Source organism: Vicugna pacos, chromosome 2, assembly GCF_048564905.1.
Source record: "Vicugna pacos chromosome 2, VicPac4, whole genome shotgun sequence".
Classification (NCBI taxonomy): domain Eukaryota; kingdom Metazoa; phylum Chordata; class Mammalia; order Artiodactyla; family Camelidae; genus Vicugna; species Vicugna pacos.
In genome coordinates this window covers 120,324,581-120,345,527 of record NC_132988.1, presented here as the reverse complement: position 1 = coordinate 120,345,527, position 20,947 = coordinate 120,324,581, and the positions used below count along the sequence as shown (strand labels likewise).

The window sequence follows — 20,947 nt, the reverse complement described above, 5'->3', positions numbered from 1 at the left end:
ACTAGAAAGGAGACTAAGTCAGTATTCAAAAATCTCCCAGCAAATGAGAGTTCGGGACCCAGTGGTTCAGAGGTGAATTCTAACAAACATTTAAAGAAGACTTAGTACCCATCCTTCTCCAACTTTTCTAGGAAATTGAAGAGGAGGACACGTCCTCATTCTTTGAGGCCCTGGATACTAAAGCCAGACCAAGACACTACAAGAAAACTACAGACCAATGTCCTTTGTGAATATCGATGCAAGAATCCTTAACAAAATAGTAGCGAGCAGAAATTCAGCATATTTAAAGGATGTTACACTGTGGCCAATTAGGAATATTCCAGGAATGCAAAGATGGTTCAACATACGAAAATCACTGTAGTATGCCACATCAACAAAAAGGGAAAACCACACAATCACCCCAGTTTACGCAGAAAAAGTGACAAAATACATGACTTTCAAACACTCAACATGACTACATGTTGACTTTCATGACTACAAACACTCAACAGATGGGAGTAGAAGGAAACTGCCTCCACATAGTAAAAGCCACAGATACAGGAGCCCGCAGCAGACGCCATCCTCAGCCGTCCAAGACTAGGGACGGGCAGGGATGCCCGCTTCCACAGCTTCTGTTCAGCACAGGGCTGGGAACTCTAGCCAGAGCACTTAGGCAAGAAAAAGAAATGAAAGGCGTTTAAATGGGAGAAGAAGAGTACAATTGTCTCCGTTTGCAGATGATGTGATCTTATATGTGGAAAATTCTAAACATTCTGCCAAAAAGCTGTTAGAATGAATAAGTGAATTCAGCAAAGTAGCAGGATACAGAGTCCACACACAAGAATTAATTGCATGTGTACATACAAGCAGTGAACAGTCTGAAAAGGAAATTATGAAAACAGTTTTATTTACAATGGCATTGAAAAGAGTAAAATGACTTAGGGATTAATTTACTCGAGGAGGTAGAAGACTGCAGAACATTCAGTTCAGTGAGAACAGCAGAACATTGCTGAAAGGAGGTAAAGAGGACATAAGTAAATGGAAACACGTCCTGTGTTCCTGGATTGGACAGCTTAATATTATGAAAATGTTGCCATTACCCAAGGTGGTAGTTTAGATTCAGTGCAGTCTTGATCAGAATCCCAAAGATGTTTTTTTGCAGGAATAGATAAATACACTCCGAAATTTGTATGGAATCTCTGACCCAGAATAGCCAGAAAAATGCTGAAAAAAAAGAACAAAACTGGAGGACTCACACTTCCTGCTTTCAAAACTTACAGCAAAGCCGCCGTAATCAAAACAGTATGGTGCTGGCTTACAGACAGACATCCAGACCAGTGGAATAGAACACAGAGCCCAGAAATAAACCCTCACATGTAGGTCAGATGAGTTTCGACAAGTGCCAAGATCCTTCAATGGGGGAAGGGCAGTCTTTTCCGCAAGTGGTGTTGGGAAAACTGGACATCCACATGTGAAAGAGTGAAGCTGGACCCTTACCTAATACCACACACAGAAATTTACTCAGAATGGATTGAAGACCTAAAAACATGGAAGACCCTTGAAATAAGGGAAATAAGTGAAAATAAGGCAGACAAAGAAGGACAAATACTGTTAGGACTCCACTCACACAAGGCACTGAGAGCAGGCAGAGCCAGAGACAGCATGGTGGTGGTGCCAGGGCTGAGGGAGGGGGAATGGGGTTGCTGTTCAGTGGGGACAGTGTCAGTTTCACAAGATGAAGAGTTACGGGGAGGGATGGTGGCGACGGCTGCGCAACAGTGGGAATGTGTTTAATGCCACTGAAGTGGCTAAGGTGGTATATCTTGTCTTACGTATATTTTACCACAACAAGAAAATAAAAGGGCATTTTCTGTCTTTCTTTTCGCCATGGAAAATGATCCTCTTCACTAAAGCAACCAAAAGATAACATTCGTACTTTCATCCACCTATCGAGAAATCACAGTGCCATTAATACAGGTTAGGGAAATGGGACAATTTTAGCACCAGTCATTCTAGAATCCTTGGAATGGGTATCAGTCCCTTTAATCAAGTGGCATTTTAGAAATCATACAATAATTCAAGATTTCAAAATGTCGAACGCCTGCAGGATAGCCAGCATTCACAAGTAGGTGTAGGCATAGGGAGACAGGTGGTGCCCTTGAAATCAGTTGTTTCTACCTGCTTTTAAGATCTATCCTTTGTGCGCTGTTTGACGCATACACAGCCTGCAGGTGAACACCTGCTCCACAAAATCTGTCCCGGAGGGCGCGCAGAGAGGGTCAGGAGGATGTTTCTGTTGGCGTTATTTGTCAGACAACTCTGCACTGAGCTCTGGAGTGAGATGAAGAAATGACTACCCTTCTATTTAGCTTATTTTAAATCATTTTTAAAATTTGCAGTAGTAATAGCTACTTGTAAAAGAAAGCACTTTTTAAGAAAAACTGCAGACATATGTAAAGAGAGAATTAGCACCATGTTGTATCTTCCCATACAAACCTGTGGCATATGTCTCTGTTTGAGGTTGTCCCTTTATCCTAGATTATGGTTTTATGGTTTGTACATTTCTTACTGAGTTTATACGTAGGTGTTTTATAGTTTTATGGGCTGTTAGAGTGGCCTCTTAAATGACAGAATGAAGTTTCTTTTTTTGAGGGGGGAGAGGTAATTCGATTTATTTATTTATTTTGGGGGGAGGCACTGGGGACTGAACCCAGGACCGTGTGCAAGCTAAACATGTGCTCTACCATTGAGCTATACCCTCCCCCCAACAGAATAAATCTTCTAAAGAGCTATTGCTGGTGTATGTAGGGAGGCTGAGTTTTACTTTGTGTCCAGTCGTCTCACCAAACTCCCTTATTAACTCTTAACAGTTTTGAAATTGATTGCTGTGATAATCTTCTACGAATAATAGTAGTTTTGCTTTATCCTCTCCAGCACTTGACCTTTGTGTCATCTGTCTGTCCGGGGTTTTGACGTTAGCTAGAGTCCTCAAAGCGCCGTCAAGGGTGTTGCTGGCAGCACCCTTGTTCAGCTCCTGGCTGCTCTGGGGTGCTTCAGACGTTTCACATCAAGTCTGATGCTTACCAGACAAATTTTTGATACTTTTTAGCAAATTAAGTAAATTTCCCCCTTTTTAATAGCTTATTAAAAGGTTATTGTTTTTGTTTTTTGAAAAAAAAAAAAACAGAATTAGACATTGAATTTGTATGGTTTCTTCTTCCTGTATTCCTTCGTGAATTAGATTAGGCTTCCTAATTTTGAGACACCCTTGGCGTTCCCTGGAATTAAACCCTACTAGATTGTGATGCATTATCCTTCAAGCCGTTGTTGGATTCAGTCAGCTGGTATTTTACTTAGGATTTTTATATCTGTATTCTGAGGTATAGTGAGTTTTCACCTCTAAGGTATTGTCTGTTTTGTATAAAGGTTATCCTAGTCTCATAGAATGAATTGAGAAGCTTTCCATGTTTTTTCAGCTTTCAGGAATAGTTCACATTTCCTGTCCTGTAAAGGACCTGACAGAACGCACTGTCAGGCTTTTGGGCCTGATTCGCGTTCGCGTGGAGGAGGAGGGGCAAGGACTGTGTGTCTTTGACTGCCTTTTCAGCTTGCATTACGTTTATGAGCCTGTTTTGGGTTTTCTACTATTGAGTGAGTTTTTCAAATTGACATTTGCCTGGGTAGTGATCCACATCATTTAGATAAAGGCGGGTACAAGCTTGTGCTTACAGGGGAGCTGATGAAAGTGGACGAAGTGATGGCTGCAGGAGAAGCCCCGCATCTGACTTCACACTTAGAGAGCGAACACTGTCTCCCAGAAGGAGGCTGGCAGTGCGCCTGGGTCTCAGTGCTGACATGTCCAGAGGAGCCCAAGTCTAGATTGTTAGGCGAAATGTCAGGAGCTTTCTGCTGTCGGCCCAGCTCCTGAAGCACATCGTGCAGGCAGCAGAGTCTCTGTGAGCCGCTTGTTGGCAGCCCTTCTTCAGACATGAAAAGCATAAACTGCACACATGTGTTCCTTGTGGTTTAAAAAAAATCTCTTTCATGTGTGTTCGTGTCCTTTCTCATTCCTGCTCTTTTTGTGGTTCGGCCCGGGAAGGAAGAAGTTCAGAGAATCAACTTCCAGATTTATTGACATTCACTTCTTTGTTTCCCCAATAATTTCAGTCTTTGCCCTTAATTTCTTATTAGTTGATTTCTTGTTTCGTTTGGGCTTCTTACATTGAACATATACTTTTCAGTCTTTTTTTGTTCTGTTTTGTTCTCTCATAAACACCTCAAGTATACATTTTCTTTTCTATCTTGGACACATCCAAAATTCGATTTTTTAAACGGACTATAATTTCAACTTAGATTTTGTCTCTAATACTTTGAACTATTAAGAAAATTTAAGTGCATGAATTTCATTTCGTTAAATTACTCTTGTTTTATTTCAGAGGGTTTATTGGTAATCTTAAAATTTGAAGATCTAGTTGACTTCGTCAGGTGATGCAGGAAGTAGGCAGCGTCCCCTCCGGGGCCGGAAGGCGGCCCCCTTTTGGTAGTATTTCCTGCCTGTAGGGCTGGATGTATGCCCCCTCCCTTTTTTTCCTTCTGATAATTTGGAAGATAAATATCCTATTTTTATCCTTTTAGTGGTTACTCTTAAGTTTTTAATAATTATAAGAATACATTTTTTCAGAAAGATACATGCACCCCAGTGTTCACAGCAGGCCTGTGTACATGGAAGCAACCTAAACGTCCACTGAGAGACGACTGGATAGAGAAGCTGTGGTGTGTATATACACACAATGGAACACTACTCCGCCATAAAAAAGGATAAAATCACTCCATTTGCAGCCACATGGATGGACCTAGAGATTGTCAGTCTAAGTGAAGTAAGCCAGAAACAGAAAGAAAAATACCATATGATATCACTTATGTGTGGAATCTTAAAGACAAATGAACTTATTTGCAAAACAGAAACAGACTCACAGACATAGAAAAAAACTCATGGTTACCAGGAGGGAAAGAGGGCAGGAAGGGATAAATTGGGAGTTGGAGATTTGCAGATACTAATATATATAAAATAGATAAACAAGTTTATATTGTGTAGCACAGGGAACTATACTCAATAAGTTACAGTGAAAAAGAATATGAAACGAATGTGTGTGTGTTCACGTGTGACTGAAGCCCTGCGCAGTGCACCAGAGATTGACGCCACGTTGTAAAGTGACTGTACTTCAATACAATGGATATATACCAAAAAAAGAATGCATTTACGTGAACACCAAGATTACTCATTTCTTAGACTTCCCCCTCAAGTAAGGCAGTCCCTTGAACCCATTTTTAATTCCCTATTCCCCTCAATTCTTGAAACCTTTTGTCAGATCTGCACTGCTCAGTGTTGGCTGTCCTAACCGTCTCTAAGCTTGCAGCTCAGCTGTGCTGAGTCCGCTCATGTTGTTGTCACACCGTTGAGCTCTGGAGCTTCTTGCGCCCTGTCTCTGGGGTTGCCCCCTCTCAGGGCTTCTGTGAAGGGGGAACTGGTCTACCTCCTGCCCGAGCCCTTGTCGTGCAGGCCCGTCCGCTCCACTCGCCGCGGTGACAGGCCCGTCTCTGACACGTCAGTTTGTCTGTTCAGCGCGAGCCGGTCTCGGCGCTCTCACCTGAGGAAGACACGTGTCTGCGATGGCTCTGAGCGAGGCAGGCACGCTGCCGAGACGGCCGTGGTGAGCGTGCCCGGCGCCGCAGCTTCTCCTGTCTGCAGATGCTGCTTGTGTGTCATTTTTAAATGTCTTGAAAATGTCCCGGGTGGCTCTTGCTGGTACTAAGGGTTTTTGTTTTTTACGTCCCCTGTTAATTAGATGACACTGAAAACCAAACAGCGCGTGCTAACGGAAGACTGGGAGCTTTTTAAACAGAGGCGATTCGTGGAAGATCAGGTAAGGCTGGGGGGCGTTCGGAGGGGTGGAGGCAGGTCACAGAGGAGTGAGTGGCTCTGGATTAGAGACCAGCATTTCAACACCGCATCGCACTTCTGCCTGTAAGACAGTGTTTCTAAACTTGTTTCCTGTCGCCTTCCTTGTCTTCCGTATTCCTTAAGGTGCACCCCTGTTTATGGAGTGACCCACTCAGCCCACAGCCACCCCCAAGTCCCCACAGTCTCCTTCCAGGCGGGTGGTGTCGTCTGCAGGTCACCCTCGTGGGGTGACACGCAGTGAAGTCACAGGGCTGGACTGGGCCCGCCCCTCTGTGCTGGGGGCCCTGCTCGCCCTTCCTCCAGCAGCCCCGTTCCCCTCTGCCTTGTGTGCTGGCCTCAGGGCACCTGACCTCCTTGGGGAACTCGCTTCCCTGGATTCCTGGGCATGAGCCGGCTTCTCTCCTGATTGGTCCCCTTGCCGGCTCCGCTCCCTCGGCCTTCCCAAGATGTCAGTGCCTCTGTCCTGAGACATGGCTCTCCCAGCCAGCACCGACCCACTGCCAGAGCTGGTCCAGAGGCTCGCCTGCTCCATTGGAAGTTGAGGTGCCGCTTCCTTGGGGCTCCCTTTCCCAGCCCTCCATCCCCTCCACTGGCCTCCCTTGCACCGCATTCCTTTCCACCTGTGCTGCGTCGTGTGCTGACCGTCCAGACTTCCGTGTGCCCTGTCCACACCATTGGCCTGGTGGGCGCTGGACGCTGCGGCTCTGTGTGCCCAGCCCGGGCTGCTCCTTCCCCAGACCCACTCCTGCTTAGTCCCGGGTGGACAGGCCACCGAGGGTCTTTTAAGGGGATGCCCAGCCCATGCTGTTCGCTGGCCTGGACGTGCTCCTTGCCTCTGACAGAGTACCAGCCCCCTGGGCCTTGCTGAGGCCTGGCACGCCGAGCTGCTTTCTTGCCTCTCCAGCACCCAGAGCTGATCTCTGCCAGGGTGCCCCCCATGCCTCCTTTCCCCTCAACCTTGGTTTTCTACCTGCCTCCTCTTCCAGAATCTCATGTCCTCAAGGGCAGTGATTGCCTGTGTGCTCCTGGGACCTAGCGAGTACCAGGTGTGCAGCAGGTTCAGGGTGAAGGCTGGGCGTCTGCTGCAAGGGGCGTCAGTGCATTAGCTGGTGAGGAAGCTGTTAGGGGTCACCGGTCCCTGGCCTGTGTCAGGACCCTTCTCAGCCCCACGGCTGCTGCCCTCTTGTCCTGGCCCTGTCCCACTTCAGGAAGCTGAGTGAGCACAACACACTGCCACAGCTGCCGAGATCTAAGAACCTCGTCATGGAGGATGGGTCCCGCAAGGTTAACCTGTTGTTTCCCGATCTCCTCCAGTTAGCAAACAAAAAAGCCGCCCCTGGTGAGAACAGCTTCACGGACACTGTGAGGCACGTGCTGTCGTCGCGGCTGAGCATGCCCGACTGCCCCAACTGCAGCTACAGGAGGAGGTGAGCCTGGGTGTGCGCGCAGTGGGCCTGCGGGGCCTTCCTGGCCAGCGGAGGCCCGGCGCGGACCCTCCCTGTTGGCTGTCTCGGTAACTGTCCTCAATTCCTGATCAGGTGTGCTTGTGATGACTGCAGCCTGTCACACATCCTCACTTGTGGCATCGTGGATCCCCCCGTCCCTGGCGACATCCACATTCACCAGCTGCCACTCCAGGTGGACTCTGCCCCCGACCGTCTCTCTGAGATGCGCCCGCCGAGCGCGTCGTCGGCAAGCTCAGGGTCAGGCTCCAGCTCTCCGCTTGCAGCCCAGCAGCACCCCAGACTTATCCTCACAGACAACGGCTCGGCACCGACTTTGTAAGTCCCGACTTTGTGCTCAGGTTTCAGAAATTCACGGAACCCACTGATGAGACACCTCGACGGGGGTGTCTGTGGACACGCGCATTACCACTGTAGTGCTTCTCAAGAAAAAGGGCCCTTGTTTTTTTAAGCAACTTTTAAAACATGAAGTCAGGAAACCCAAACTTGATGCTGTTTCATTACCTGCCAAAAAGAAGGTGAATTAACAAATGCCAGCCGGGAAGGTGGTGTTCAGAGCAGTGTCTCCTCGTCCCGCCTCCCTCGTCCTCGTAGCTGCAGGCAGTCGGCCCGAGCTCATCCCACTTCATCGTCCCTCCCACATGCACACCTGCTCCGCGTCTTGCTAAGCCCTCAGGTGGTCACTGTAGCAAGCGATGGACAGGTCCTGTTTTCCACGTCCCACATCCCCAGCAGGACACCGTGTGTGCGAGGTGGCCGTGCAGCTGCCACGCATTCACGCTGTGTGGCGTGTCCGTGTCTTTGTGACCCTGTGGTTTGTTGAGGGTCTCAGCCCTGCCTTCGGGGTGGCTGCACGCCGAGGAACGTCTTGTGTAGGGAAACCTGAGTTTTCGGCCTGCACGTCGTAGGGCCCTGTGGATGCGACTGGCCCACCTGCTGTTCCCCGACCTTGGGCTGCTCCACGGTTCTCAGGTGCCGGCCGCTTCCATCCGTTTCACGTGGTGGCTCTGACGCTTTCCTTTCGAGTCTTTTAGTTCTCAGTGTCGATTGGGTCTCACACTCAGAGTAGTTCCAGGGGTTAGTCTGACCCCACAGCTCTTTGCATTGAGCGTAGACTGCTCTCAGGGCTCTCAGGAGCCTGTGCAGGGGTGTTGAGAGCTTCACAGCTGCCGCTGGTGCTTTTCACAGGAGTGTATTAACACCGAGCAGATGTAGTCAAATGGAAGCTTACGCTAGGCCTTGGCACCTCGCGGTCTGTGTTTTCTGGGTATGAACTGCCGTGACCTGAGGACCTCCCAGGCGGCCTCCGGTCTGCGTTCTCTCTCTCTCGGTGCCGACTTGGTTAAGTAGAGTCAGGCAGTCGTGGGCGATGGGCCGTGGATCTTGTGGGCTCTGGGATGTTGAGGCCTGCCTTCACATCAGGCACGTGGCCTAGTTACATCCTTCCTGCACCTCGGTTTCCTCCTCTGAATCATGGTGATGGTGACACCACAGGAGGCCCAAGCAGCCCCGGCCTGGCGAGCGCCCTCCTGCTTCCTACATGCTTCGTAGCATGTAGACTTGCTTTCCTAGAAACGGAGAAGACATCTGAGTTTGGAGATTTGCGACCCTCTCCCGTAAAGCCGAAAGAGCTCCAAATGTTAAGATTCTCCTTCTAGGGGGCCATTTGTCAAGGCTCCAGGCAGACTTGGAGGCATGTTTATGCAGAGCGTGGGGCGTCCGTTTGTGCTTTGAACTGTGTGCGCTAAGCCAGGAACCTGTGCCAGCTCGTCCCATGTGCCAGAAATCCATACACTGTACATGGCTTCCCTGGGCCATGGCAGGGCAGTCTTTCTGCTTCCCGTTGGTGTGTGTTCCGTTTGCCCACCACTTACATGCTTTGCTAAAGCTGGTGCCTCGTTAAGGTCATGACCGACTTGACACTAAAAGCTCAAAAGCGTCTTGTGTTTCGTCACTAAGTGCCTTTAGTGCTTTGCTCAGCTGGCTGTGGCTGAAGTTGTGGTGGTTACAAACACGCTGAAGACCTAAGGTTGTTCTCCACACCCCTTTCGTTTTAATCAAAGATTGTGTCTTTTTAGAAATGGCAGAGAGAACAGCTGTACACCAAGCACTTCAAGTTGAATGGAAGTGTAATATCAATCAATCTGATTAAATTTTGTCATTTCCTTAATATTTCTACTTTTGGAGTTTCTTTTTCCATTCTTCCAAACAGCACAAGTGGTGATCTTGCGGGCATTTTTCACTCGTGTTCAGGTTATAAGAGGTGTTAAGACCATGCGTCCTTCTCTGTGTAATTCTCCTTTGAGAGCAGCGTCAGCTGAGGGAGTTCACTAGCTGTCCCCACGGGTGAGCGGCCTCACAGGGACTGTCTCTGCTGTCTCAGTTGTAGTGACGATGAAGATGTCGCCCCGTTGTCCGCTAAGTTTGCTGACATCTATCCGTTGAGTAACTATGACGACACGGAGGTGGTGGCCAACATGAATGGAATCCACAGCGAACTGAACGGTGGCGGGGAAAACCTGGCGCTGAAAGAGGAGGTACGGGCGTGGCCTCTTCAGAGTGGCGATAGTGGCATAAAATGGTGGTCTGGGGTTTCAGTTTTCTGTATCCTTCTGCTCTGAAAAGTGTAAATGACAAAGGGTGTCTTTAAAGTCCCCTCAGGTAAGCAGTACCAGCAGTAGCTCTTCAGAAGCTGACGATGAAGAGGCGGCCGGCGAGAGCAGTGGGGAGCCACCAGGAGCCCCGAAGGAGGACACGGCCCCAGGAAACGGGAGCCCCGGGAAAGAGGAAAGTAAAGTGGACAGTCCACCCCCATCTTACCCTGCCCAGCAGGTATGGTCTTATTTCTCTGAACTCCGTTTTGCCAAGGGTCTCTTTCTCTGTGTCTAGTTTCTCTCAACATGACCATTACTGAATACAAAATTAGTCATTTCAAGTAACTTCTGAAGATGAGGACTGGAGAGGATCAAGGTGCACTTAGGAGCTAAATCAGTGTGACTCGTACCCTCCTGTTAGTCGTGTGTGTCTTGCATGAATCTGCAGCCAGCGTTGTCTTGATCTGCCGCACCCCGAGTAGCTCCAGGGATTTAGGTGTTGGGGAGTCTTTGTCTGTAGAAGCAAGGGGAGGGCTTTTAAATGAAATAAAATTGTGGAGTGTTAAGGCTTCAGAAAACATTGGTGTGGAAAGGGAGCTTTTTTCCTGGTAGAGATTTGTTTTTCTGTTAACTAGAGGTGAGGGTACCTTATCAGACTATTATTTTTCCTTTGAGACTCAGTTTTATAACAGATGCTCAAGCAGTTTTCAATTGAAAGGAAACACAAAGGAAGGTCATGGCCATTTGCAGCACTTTGCTAGGTAGTGAAGTCTCCAGTCGGGGGTGCCGGAAGATGCTCCATTGAGAGGTCTGGCTCCACCTCCTTCCTCATCTCCCGGCCCAGCACCTTCCCACCCCAGTCCCGGTGGAGACCCAAACTGGCCTTAGTGATGTACTGCGTGTCCTTCCGGTGTTTGTGCAAACGCCAGCATTCCTCCGCTTCCTTCCGAAAAGGCCTGCACCGGAGCACAGTCCGTTCTGCCCCTCACCCGGCAGCGCCTCCTGACCGGCTGTCTGCGGGGTGCACTTCTTCACGCCCCTCTGCTGGCCTCCCTGTACTCTGTCTGTGGACGTACGTTGTTCCATTTCGTTTTTCTCTCTAGTCCCCCTGCTTCCCTTTGTTTTCCCACCGTAAACGCTCCAGTGAGTAGCTGTGGACGTCTGACATTTTATACACGGGCAGTTCTGCCCCTAGGATTGGTCACAGCAGTGGCTCTACTGGGCTAGCGCGTGGTGGCCGCCCCCACCCCCGGAAGAGAGTGACATCGTAGTTTTGGACTCTTGCCTGTCTGGAAGGTAAAAAACGATAACCCTGTGGGGTTTCAGGTTGCATTTTTCTGGGCAGAGCTGAGCGTTCTGTCGTCTGCCGAGGGCTCCTTGCGATCGGTTCCTTTCCTGCCTTGTGCTGGAGTTACGAGAGTTCTGTGTGTGCTGGCACAAGCCCTTTATCAACTGTGCGATCTGCGAGTGCTTTCTCTTGGTCTGGTGGCACGTCTGTTCTTTTTTTGTGGTACTTGAAAAGCAGAAGTTCTTAGCTCTGATGCACTCCAGCTTATCAGTTTTTTCTTTTATGGATCATGCTTTTGATGTCATACCCAAGAAATTTTTGCTTATTGCAGACCTGTTTTCTTCTAGAAGATACAGCATTTTAGCTTTTACTTAGGTCTGTGATTCGTTTGAGCTGGTTTTGCTTATGGTCTGAGCGTAGGGTCCAAATCCATCTCTTTGCATGTTTGGATATCCAGTTGTCCCAGTACCGTTTGCTGAAAAGACCATCCTTTGCCCTGTTGAACTGCATTGGTCATTGGTTGAAAAGTAATTGACTATAAATGGAAGAGTTAATACCTACATGGTGTATTCTGTTCATTTGATCTCTATATCCTCAGAATATAAACCCATACTATACTTGACTGCTCCTTTATAATAAGTTTGGAAATCAGGTGGCATCTGCCCTCCAGCTGGGTGGGCCATCTTCAGAATTTTTAGGCTGTTCCTTTGCATTTCCTTGTATGTTTTAGGATTAACTTACTACCTCCTACAAAGAGGCCTGCTTGGGTTTTGGTAGAGATTGCACTGAATTCTTGAATATTTGGTAGAATTCACCACCAAAATCCTCTGGGCCTAATCTTTTATTTGTGGGATGATGAGGATCAATTTGGGGAAAATATAATCTTGAGAAAGTTGAATCTGTCAGCCGGTGGAACAGTCTGTGCTGTTTCTTTCCATTTATTTAAATTACCTTCAATTTCTTTCAGCAGTTGTGAAGATCTTCTTGTCTGTGGTTCTTGAGCATAGTTCTTAAATTCATTCTTAAATATTAGGTGTTTTTTGATTCTGTAGTGAATGGTATTTTCTAATTTCAATTTTCAATCGATTCTTGGTAATATACAGAAATACAGTGGATTCTTATAAATTGATCTTAAATTCTCCAGCTTTGCTAATAAACTTGTTGCTTTTGAGGGGTTGAGATGTTTTGTGTTTGTTCCCTTCCTCCAGATTTTGCCGGGTCGTTTTGTCTGTGAATAAACAGTCCCCTTCTTGCTTTCCTACCTGGGCGCTTTTGGTCTCTCACTCCTGCCTTGCTGAGCTAGCTAGAGCCTTCGGCGCAGTATTGAATAGAAGTGGTGCGAGCAGACGTCTTTGCTTATTCCCAGTCTTGGGGTAAGCACTCAGTCTCTGACAGTGAGCAGATGCTGGGCTGGGCTGCATGTGTGTCCTTGTCAAGTGACTAGTTCTGTTCTGCGCCCAGATTCCTGAGGGTTTATCAAGAATTCGGGTTTTCAGGTCCCTGTTCTGCATCTGTCGAGAACTCCCTGTGGTTTTCGTCCTCATTCTGTTTCTCTAGTATATCTCATCAAGGGACCTTTTTGGTATTAAACCAACCTTGTGTTCCTAGGGTAACTCCCACTTGGTCAGGGCATATAATCCTTTTTTTTTTCTTTTTCTTTTTCGAATGTCGGTTGGTTGGTTTGTGAAGATTTTTGCATCTGTGTTGATGAAGGATACTTGCCTGTAGTCTGTCCTTATGGGGTCTTCGTCTGGCTCTAGTATCAGGGAAATACTGGCCTCGTAGAATGAGTTGGGAGGTGTTTGTTCTGCTTGTGTTTTCTGAAGGAATTTGTCTTGAGGTTGAGATTTCTTAAATATCTGACAGAGGCCACCAGGGAAATTCCAAGGGCCTGGTCTCTTTTGTGGGAGAATTTGCAGTAACTCATGTGAGTTTCGCTGACTCGTTCCAGGTCCATTTGGATTTTCTGTTTCTTCTTGGGTTGGTTAATACTTCATCTTGTTAGAAATTTACCTTCCTCATCGAAGTTGTCTGGTTTGATGGAATGAGGTTGCATTAGATTCTCTTTTAATTCTGTGGAGTCTGTAGTGTAGTGATGTTAATTCCTGGTTTTGGTAACTTCGTTTACTTTTTTTAACCCCTTCAGTCAGTCTGGCTGTAGGTTTATCAACTTCTGTAAATAACCAGTTTTTGGTTTTGTTAATTTTCTGTTCTCCTCTTTACTCTTCTGATCGCCATTATTTCTTTCTGTGTTCTTTGGGTTGGGTTTATTATTCTTTTTCTAGCTTGTTGAATCTAAATCTAAAGACTTGTTTTATGGCCTAACATATATGGTCTATCCTAGATTGTGTTCCACGTGCACTTGAACATGAAAATAATTTGCGTTCTGCCCTACTTGGGCGGAGTGTCCTGTAGATGAAAGTTTGGCACAGTGATTGTCCACATTATTCAAGTCCCTACATCCTTACTGATTTTTCCGTTTAGTTCTACAGATTACTCAGGGAGACACTGATGGATTATTCCTCTTTCAGAGCTGCCGGTTTTTGATTCATACATTTTGGGACAGTGTTGTTGAATGTGTCTCCATGTATTGTCTCCCTAATTTAGTGGCCCTCTTGTCATTAGGAAATACTTCTTTTCTAATATTTCTTAAAGACTTTTGTCTAACACTAGCATAGTCACTCCAGCTGTCTTAGGGTTATTGAATGCATGTTGTATGTTTTTTCATCCTGTTAATTTCAGCCTCTGTCTGTCTTTGAATCTAAAATTTGCCTTCCCATCTTTTAGTTGGGTCTTCCGTCGTTATCCTGCCATCAGTCTCTGCCTGTTGTTTGCAATCCTTCATTTACATTTAGTGTAATGATTGGTGATACTTACATCTTCCTTTTTGCTGGGTATTTCTGTATGTCCCATGTTTTTTGCTCCTCTATCCCTCCTTTACTTCCTTTTTTGTATCAAACAAAATTTTTAGTGTCTCCTTTAATTCTGTTATTGATTCTTTAATTGTGTTTTTGAGTTTAGTTTTTTAAGGGGTGTGGGAAGTTGGGAAAAGGAAGAGCCCCAGGCCAGAAGGCTAGACTCCTTCTGTTCTTACCTAAAGTTCTAACAGATTTGCATGAATAAACGCTTCTCAATTTGTTTTTTTCCTTTGGTTGATTTCCAGAGCCTCAAAACGATTGCCTTTGACAGTTGTGTTCAGTTTTACACTTGTTTTGAGGGAGAGGAGTCACCGACTGCTTCATTCCACCTTAGCCGGAAGTCCCATCTCTGGTGCATTTTGAAGAATCTCTATGTAACCATCCGTTAAGCAGTGTGAGCCCAGCGGAGCGTGGCACCGGTGGTCTTGTTGTCCTTGGTCCCAGCTCCCCCTCTCCACTCTGCCATCTGGCCGGTCCCCTTGCCCCTGCTCAGACAGGCGCGGATGCAGGCGGGCGTGGCTGCTGCCTCGGCCGATGCCCAGCGGGGCTGAGGTGCGCACCCCCTCTCTTTTCAGGTCTCTTCAGTCCACTCCTGGGGGCCCTCGTTTACCTCGCAAGGAGGGGCCCGCTCAACCTGGGGTGTCAGGACGGGCCCTGCTGTCTTTGTATTTGCTGTGTGACTGACTCTAATTCAGTCCATACCATTCTTTTTTCCCTAAATACTAAATACTAAGTTATTAAGTACTTTTTTCCTTTCCTTTTAGGCTGAACCAGCTCCAAACACTTGTGAATGTCACGTTTGTAAACAAGAAGCGTCTGGATTGACGGCATCAGCCATGACTGCGGGGGCCCTCCCTCCTGGCCACCAGTTCCTGAGCCCCGAGAAGCCCACACACCCTGCTCTGCATCTTTACCCGCACATCCACGGACACGTGCCCTTGCACGCCGTCCCACACCTGCCACGCCCTCTTATTCACCCCACCTTGTACACGGCACCCCCCTTCACACACAGTAAGGTAAGTCAGGGCAGAGGGGGCCCGAAAGCTCACCCGTCACTAAGCTCCTCCGGGCGCCCATGTTTAAACAAACAAGAGTCTGTAAATGGGCGGCTCCTGACAGGAGGGTCTGTGGATGTTCCCTTTTGCCATAATCTCTTGAACTCTTGGAATTGTGAGCCTTTACACGTGCGAGAGCAATCGTACAAGTCATGGTTTATTCCTTCAGAGTCAGCTGGTACCTGGAGAGTGGTTCAGGGCACGTTCTAACCACCCGGGCTGCTGTTCGTTCTTTGCCGGTGGCCTTTTGGGCCTGGCTCTTTGTCTTCATGTGGTGGGTAGAATAATTTGAGTACAGCATGAGTCCTGTGACACTGGCTGGGCTGTACCAGGTCCAAAATCACTGTGTTCTCCAAACACGAAAACGAGGGCTTGCATGTAGAAGGCACGTTCTTGAGGGTGCGACCCCTGTGCGTGGGGCGGTAGGAGATTGTGCTGCCGTGCAGGTGGGTGGGTGAGAGGGCGCGGGGGGGCAGTCTGGAAGGGGCCTGTTCAGGACAGCAGTGAGGAGCTGGGAAAGCCTGACTTGGATGTGCTTCTGTTCGGAGAACCTCGGGCTTACGTGCAGTGTCTTAGACGCGGCAGTGAGATTGTTAGGCTGGTTTCATGCTTTGTACTGTAGATCGCTTTGCCTCTCTAGCTATTTTGAACTTATTTTATTGATCCTTATCATAAACTTTTTTTTAAATTTTTTTTATCAGTTATTTTGGTTCAAGGTTAGTTCTAATCAATCAAAAATAGACTTTCCTCCCAAACTCTACTGATTTATTATTTAAAGCAGTGATTCTCGACCAGGAGAGAAAGGGGGGACCTGACCTGGAAGGGGCTTTGTCGTCCTGCACATCACTGTGAAGTGGGGTGTGTGGAGCCTGACGTGTGTTTGCTGGGGTGGGTGCATGGGCCCGGGGTTAACAGCCACTGGCTTAGAATGGACTATAGTCAGTTTGTCATGTTCTCTTATAATAAGTGCTTGGTAATCACCCGAGTTTATCCTTAAATTTTATTGGGTAGAATATTGTTCAGTTTGAACACTTAATGGTGCCTTTGCTAACAGAATGATTTTTAAATAGTATTACCCAGGTATGTGTTCAAGGCCAGGCCATCTTCATGGTCTGCCCAGCCTGCAGCCTCTTTCCCTCCAGGTGAGCGTGCGAGGGTGGGAAGCTGTCAGCAGCCTGTCCTTCCGTAAGTGGATCTCCATTTTCTAGTCCCTGGGGAACCACCCGGAGAAAGGAGTATAGGATGTTCTCTTACACTTTCTAGCTGGTAGAAGCTGTTTAAGAATTAGTTCCTAAAAACCTTCACGTGAAGAAGTGAAATTGACTATTCCCAAAGGCCTTTGGGACACCCTCATGACAGCTGATGTTTTCCTGTGACTTTTGGCCTTCTCTCAGGACGTTGTAAGTGGTCCGTGGGGGTAAAGGAGAAGGGCGTCACCTGGGGTGAAGGCTGTTTATGTGACACCTGCTAAACTCTGGTCCAGTAAGGAGATGTGAACGGTTCATGGATGGAGAGGCAAATCCAGAGGACAAGCTGTTAAGCTGTATTTCAACCACTTTACCGTAAACGTCAAGATTGTTCACTGACGTGCTTCATGTACACTAGCTGGGTGCCATTTTTATTTGGAAGAATGAGATATGTTTGATAAAGTACTTTATTTGTGCCTGGTGTAAAAATGTTTGTTTCTCTAGCAGTCTTGCATCGTCACTTACCGGGCTTTGCCGAGCATGTCTGTGTCATCCGAGTTAGTCTGACTGAGTTGAACACGAGGCTGCGACTGCAGCGAAGCACCAGGGTGCTCGGCCGGCCGCGCCGGGGCGGCAGGGGCTCCTTCCCCGGAGGCGCGAGCTGCGCTGGGAGGACACGCGCTCGCCTTCTGCTGCGGCGCCGCGCACCCTCCTGTCCCGGCGCTTCTCGCCTGCTTCTGTCTCCGCGTCCTCAGGCCCTTAGGATTTCCTGCTCTGGTGAAATGGCGGCTGCTGTCACCTCCGAGACTTTATGTCGCTTCAGTAGGGATTCTTTCCATTCATGCTTCTGGCACCGTGGGCAAATAGTCGTACCTAAAATGCTTGGAATGAGTACTGTGAGAATTTTACTTTCTTGAAATTAGGAAAACTTGAAGACTGTTTCTGTTTTCAGAGTGGTCTTCATACCGATGATGTGTTTCATTCATACGTTGAGGTGTGTTATTTCAAAGTTAGAAGTAGTTGCAGGAGGCAAGTAATAGTGATGAAATACTAGAGGAAGAAACTGTAAATGACAGGGAGTTTAATTCCCAAATGTTTGAGAATTCCCTGGCTATCTTTCTGTTATTGATTTCTACTTTAATTCCATTGTGGTCTGAGAGCAGACACTGTATGATTTCTGTTGTTCTGAATTTGTAAACGTGCGCTTTATGGCCCCAGATGTGGTCTCTCTTGGTGAATGTTCCGTGTTCCTTAAGAGGACCGCGCGGCTGCTGGTCTGGGGTCAAGTAGCCTGTAGCTGTCAGTTACGTGAGTTGGTAGGTGGTGCCTCTGGGTTCGGTTGTGTCCCTGCTGACCTCTGCCTGCCGGGCCTGTTTATTCCTGACAGAGGGAAGTGGACGACACCAACTGCGACATCTCTCCTTGAAGTTCTATTAGCCTTTGCCCCACGTGGTTTGATGCTTTTTTGCTAGATGCTTACGTGTTGAGAATCGCTGCATGTTCTTAGGGAATTGACCCTTTCATTGTCAACGCCCCTCTTATCCTTGATAATTTCCTTGCTCTGAAGTCGGATCTGTCTGAAGTTGGTGTGGCTGCTCCAGCTTTTGATTAGTGTTACATGGTGTATCTTCTGCATTCTCTTACTTTTAACTTAAAGAGAGCTTTGTATTTTGTAGGTTTCTTGTAGACAGGTGGAATGGGTCTTGCTTTTTAATATACTGTGATAATCTCTGTATTTTCATTGGTATGTTTAGACCGTTGACGTTTAAAGTGTTTGTAACTGTTTCCTATTCATTACCAAAGGCTTATTTTTCTGCCTTCTCTGCTTTTAATTGAACGTCTTCTGACCCCATTTTATCTCCTTCCTCAGCATATCAGTTGTACCTTTTTTTGTTTAATTTTAGCAGTTGTATTAGAATATACATTTTAACTGACCTAAATCCTCCAGATACCCGCCATTCGACGTCATGTGCAGTGTAGGTGCTTTTTAACCGATCGTCCCCAGTCCCTCCCTCCCACCCCCGTGACACTGCCGTCATGATTCTCATTTATCTGAGTGTTAGTCACCCGGTACATTGTTGCTGCTACTACATTAAACAGTTGCGTTTAGATCAGTTAGTGGTAAGAAGAGGGGGAGACTCCCTTTTATCTGTGCTTGTGCCTTCTCTGTTGCTCTCCCTGTCTTCATGTGGACCCACGCGTCTGACCTACGCCGTTTTCCTTCTGCCTGGAGAAAGTCCTCCGTTGATTCTTGCAGGGCAGGCCTGCTGGAGGCGCGCTCCCTCAGTCTTTGTCTGTCTGAGGAGGTCTTTGCTTCTCCTTCACTTTTGAAGGATGATTTCACTGGATACAGAATTCTAGGTTGGTGGGTTTTTTTCTTTCCCCACTTAAAGCATAGTTAATTCCACTCTTTTCTTGCTTGCATGGTTTTAGATGAGCTGTGCTCCAACTGTGTTCCTTGCTCTGTAGGCACAGGGGTTTCTCTCCCGTCCTCCCGCCCTCGGCTGCTTCCAGGATTCTTTTGTCTTTGGGTTTCTGCAGCTGGAGTGTGGCATGCCTGGGGTAGGTTTGGGGCTCTCTGTTCTGTTTGGTGTTCTCCAGGCCTCCTGAATCTGTACTTTGGTGTCTCGTTAGTTTTGGAAAGTTCTCGGCTGTTACTACTTCAGATATTTCTGCTGCCTGTTCTCTCTCCTGTCCTAACCTGTTACGCTAGGTAAACATCTCCTGAAATTGCACCATAGTTCTTGGATTTTTTTTTTTTTTTTTTTGGTCGTTGGTGGTGTGATTTTTGGTTTCTGTTTGTTTAAGTTCTCTTTTCTCTCTGCATCTCGGTTTGAAAAGTTTTTCGTGACGTGCCTCGACGCTCACTGCGCCGGTTCCTTCCTTGGCTGTGTCCAGTCTGCTGATTCTTCGTTTCTCTTACGGCGTTTTTTATTTCTAGCGTTTCTTTTTGATACTTTCTTACACTCTCTGCTTCTGTTACTCATTTGTTCCTGCATGTTGGATACTTCTTCCGTTAGAACCCGTAGCATTTTAGTGATTGTAAATGCCCTGTCTGATAGTTCTCAGCCGTCTTATTTTCACATCCCTGCTTCCCTGTTGTGCTGTCTCTCCGAACTTCTGGTTAGGCCTCTTCGTTCTGCTCTTCTCACTTGAAGCTTGTCTCCTTGTCTTACATTCTATTCAGAGAACCTTTTTTGGATCAGTCTTCTATTTAAGTGATTCTCTTAACTGTGTCTGATCTGCCACTTAAGTTTGAATTTTTAATCCCACCTGTAATTCGTATTTCTAAGCTTTATTTTTCATATGTGTTGGCAACTTTTTATATTCTCTTGTTCCTTGGTCACTTTTTCTTTCATCTTTCCTTTCTTTAAGCATTTTTCACATAGTTGTTCTGTGTTTGAATGAAACCTGGAGGATCTAAATGTTTTCATTATGAGGTCATGTTGTCAGTTCGCTCTGCGAGAACCCTGGGGCCCTGAGTAGGGCTGCTTCCTCAAGAGAGGGCTTCCCTCTGTTGCTGCAGAGATGCCAGCAGGGCTCTGACCCCGGGCCTCCAGCTCCTCTCGACAGCCTCCAGGTCGCCGGTCTCTCATGGGGCTGCAGACTTGACCCCGTCGCTGTCCGATGGTGCGCAGGCCTTCAGCGCAGCCGCGCCTCCCCACCTCCACTTGTTCCTGGGTTTTTTTTTTTTGGTTTTTGTTTTTCTGTTTTGTTTTTTTACAAAATGAGGCAAGATTCTTCATTGAAGAGGCAGGAGGTAAATTATGGTGAATAATTTATAGTTCTTTTGCCTTCATTCATAGAGTGAAGTAAACATTTTGTTCAGTTGTCAGTTTCTGATTATGTACATATTTTAATGAAAAATTGAAAATCCTTTTTAGACAAGTATTTCTAAAAGAGCAGTATTGCTTTTTTGTGTATCTGTTTTTATTGAAGTGTAGTCAGTTTACAACGCTGTGTCAGTTTCTGGTGCACAGTGTAATGCGCCAGTCATACATGGACATGCATACGTTCACCTTCATCTTCTTTTCTGCTTGGCCCTGTTCTTCGTGCCGTCTTCTTATTGCTTCTTCAGGAGAGGTTTCCCTTGCTTGCTCTCTGTAGCTCAGCACTTTGTTACAAAGGCATTTGGTGCCTTCATCTGGGACATAGAGTGAAGTGCCCCCCCCTTACTGGACAAAACCCAAGTGGAGGGAGAACTCTGACCCTCAAGAGAAGAGCAGGGAGGGCTGCCCATTTTGCTCCTTCGCAGCGCAGTCTCAGCTGCCACGGCCCAGGAGCAGTGCTCGAGGCTTCCAACTTTATATCCTGTGTCTTTTCCACCTGGAAGACATGTGATGAAGCCATTGCCACACTGACAAGGGCCTATAAATGAAGGTGGAGAGGTGTCCTGAAGTCTCCAGAGGAGCATGAGGAATGTTCGGGAATAGTCAGGAAGCTCAGTGCATCGAGTGGAGCCTGGTGACGTGGTTCCCACATGGCTCTGGGCGTGTGCACC

General features: G+C 47.2%; 1 protein-coding gene across 2 annotated transcripts in view; it reads left to right on the top strand.

Annotated features, from left to right (window-relative positions):
• The window catches only part of FAM193A (family with sequence similarity 193 member A), a 137,263-nt gene that overhangs the window by 89,242 nt on the left and 27,074 nt on the right, over positions 1–20,947 (top strand). For both annotated transcript variants that reach the window (XM_072947097.1, XM_031685356.2), the window contains 6 exons: positions 5,826–5,903; positions 7,256–7,368; positions 7,480–7,722; positions 9,788–9,941; positions 10,057–10,236; positions 14,969–15,220. In XM_072947097.1, the coding sequence (XP_072803198.1) occupies positions 5,826–5,903; positions 7,256–7,368; positions 7,480–7,722; positions 9,788–9,941; positions 10,057–10,236; positions 14,969–15,220 (1,020 nt within the window). The remainder of the gene's footprint in view (positions 1–5,825; positions 5,904–7,255; positions 7,369–7,479; positions 7,723–9,787; positions 9,942–10,056; positions 10,237–14,968; positions 15,221–20,947) is intronic.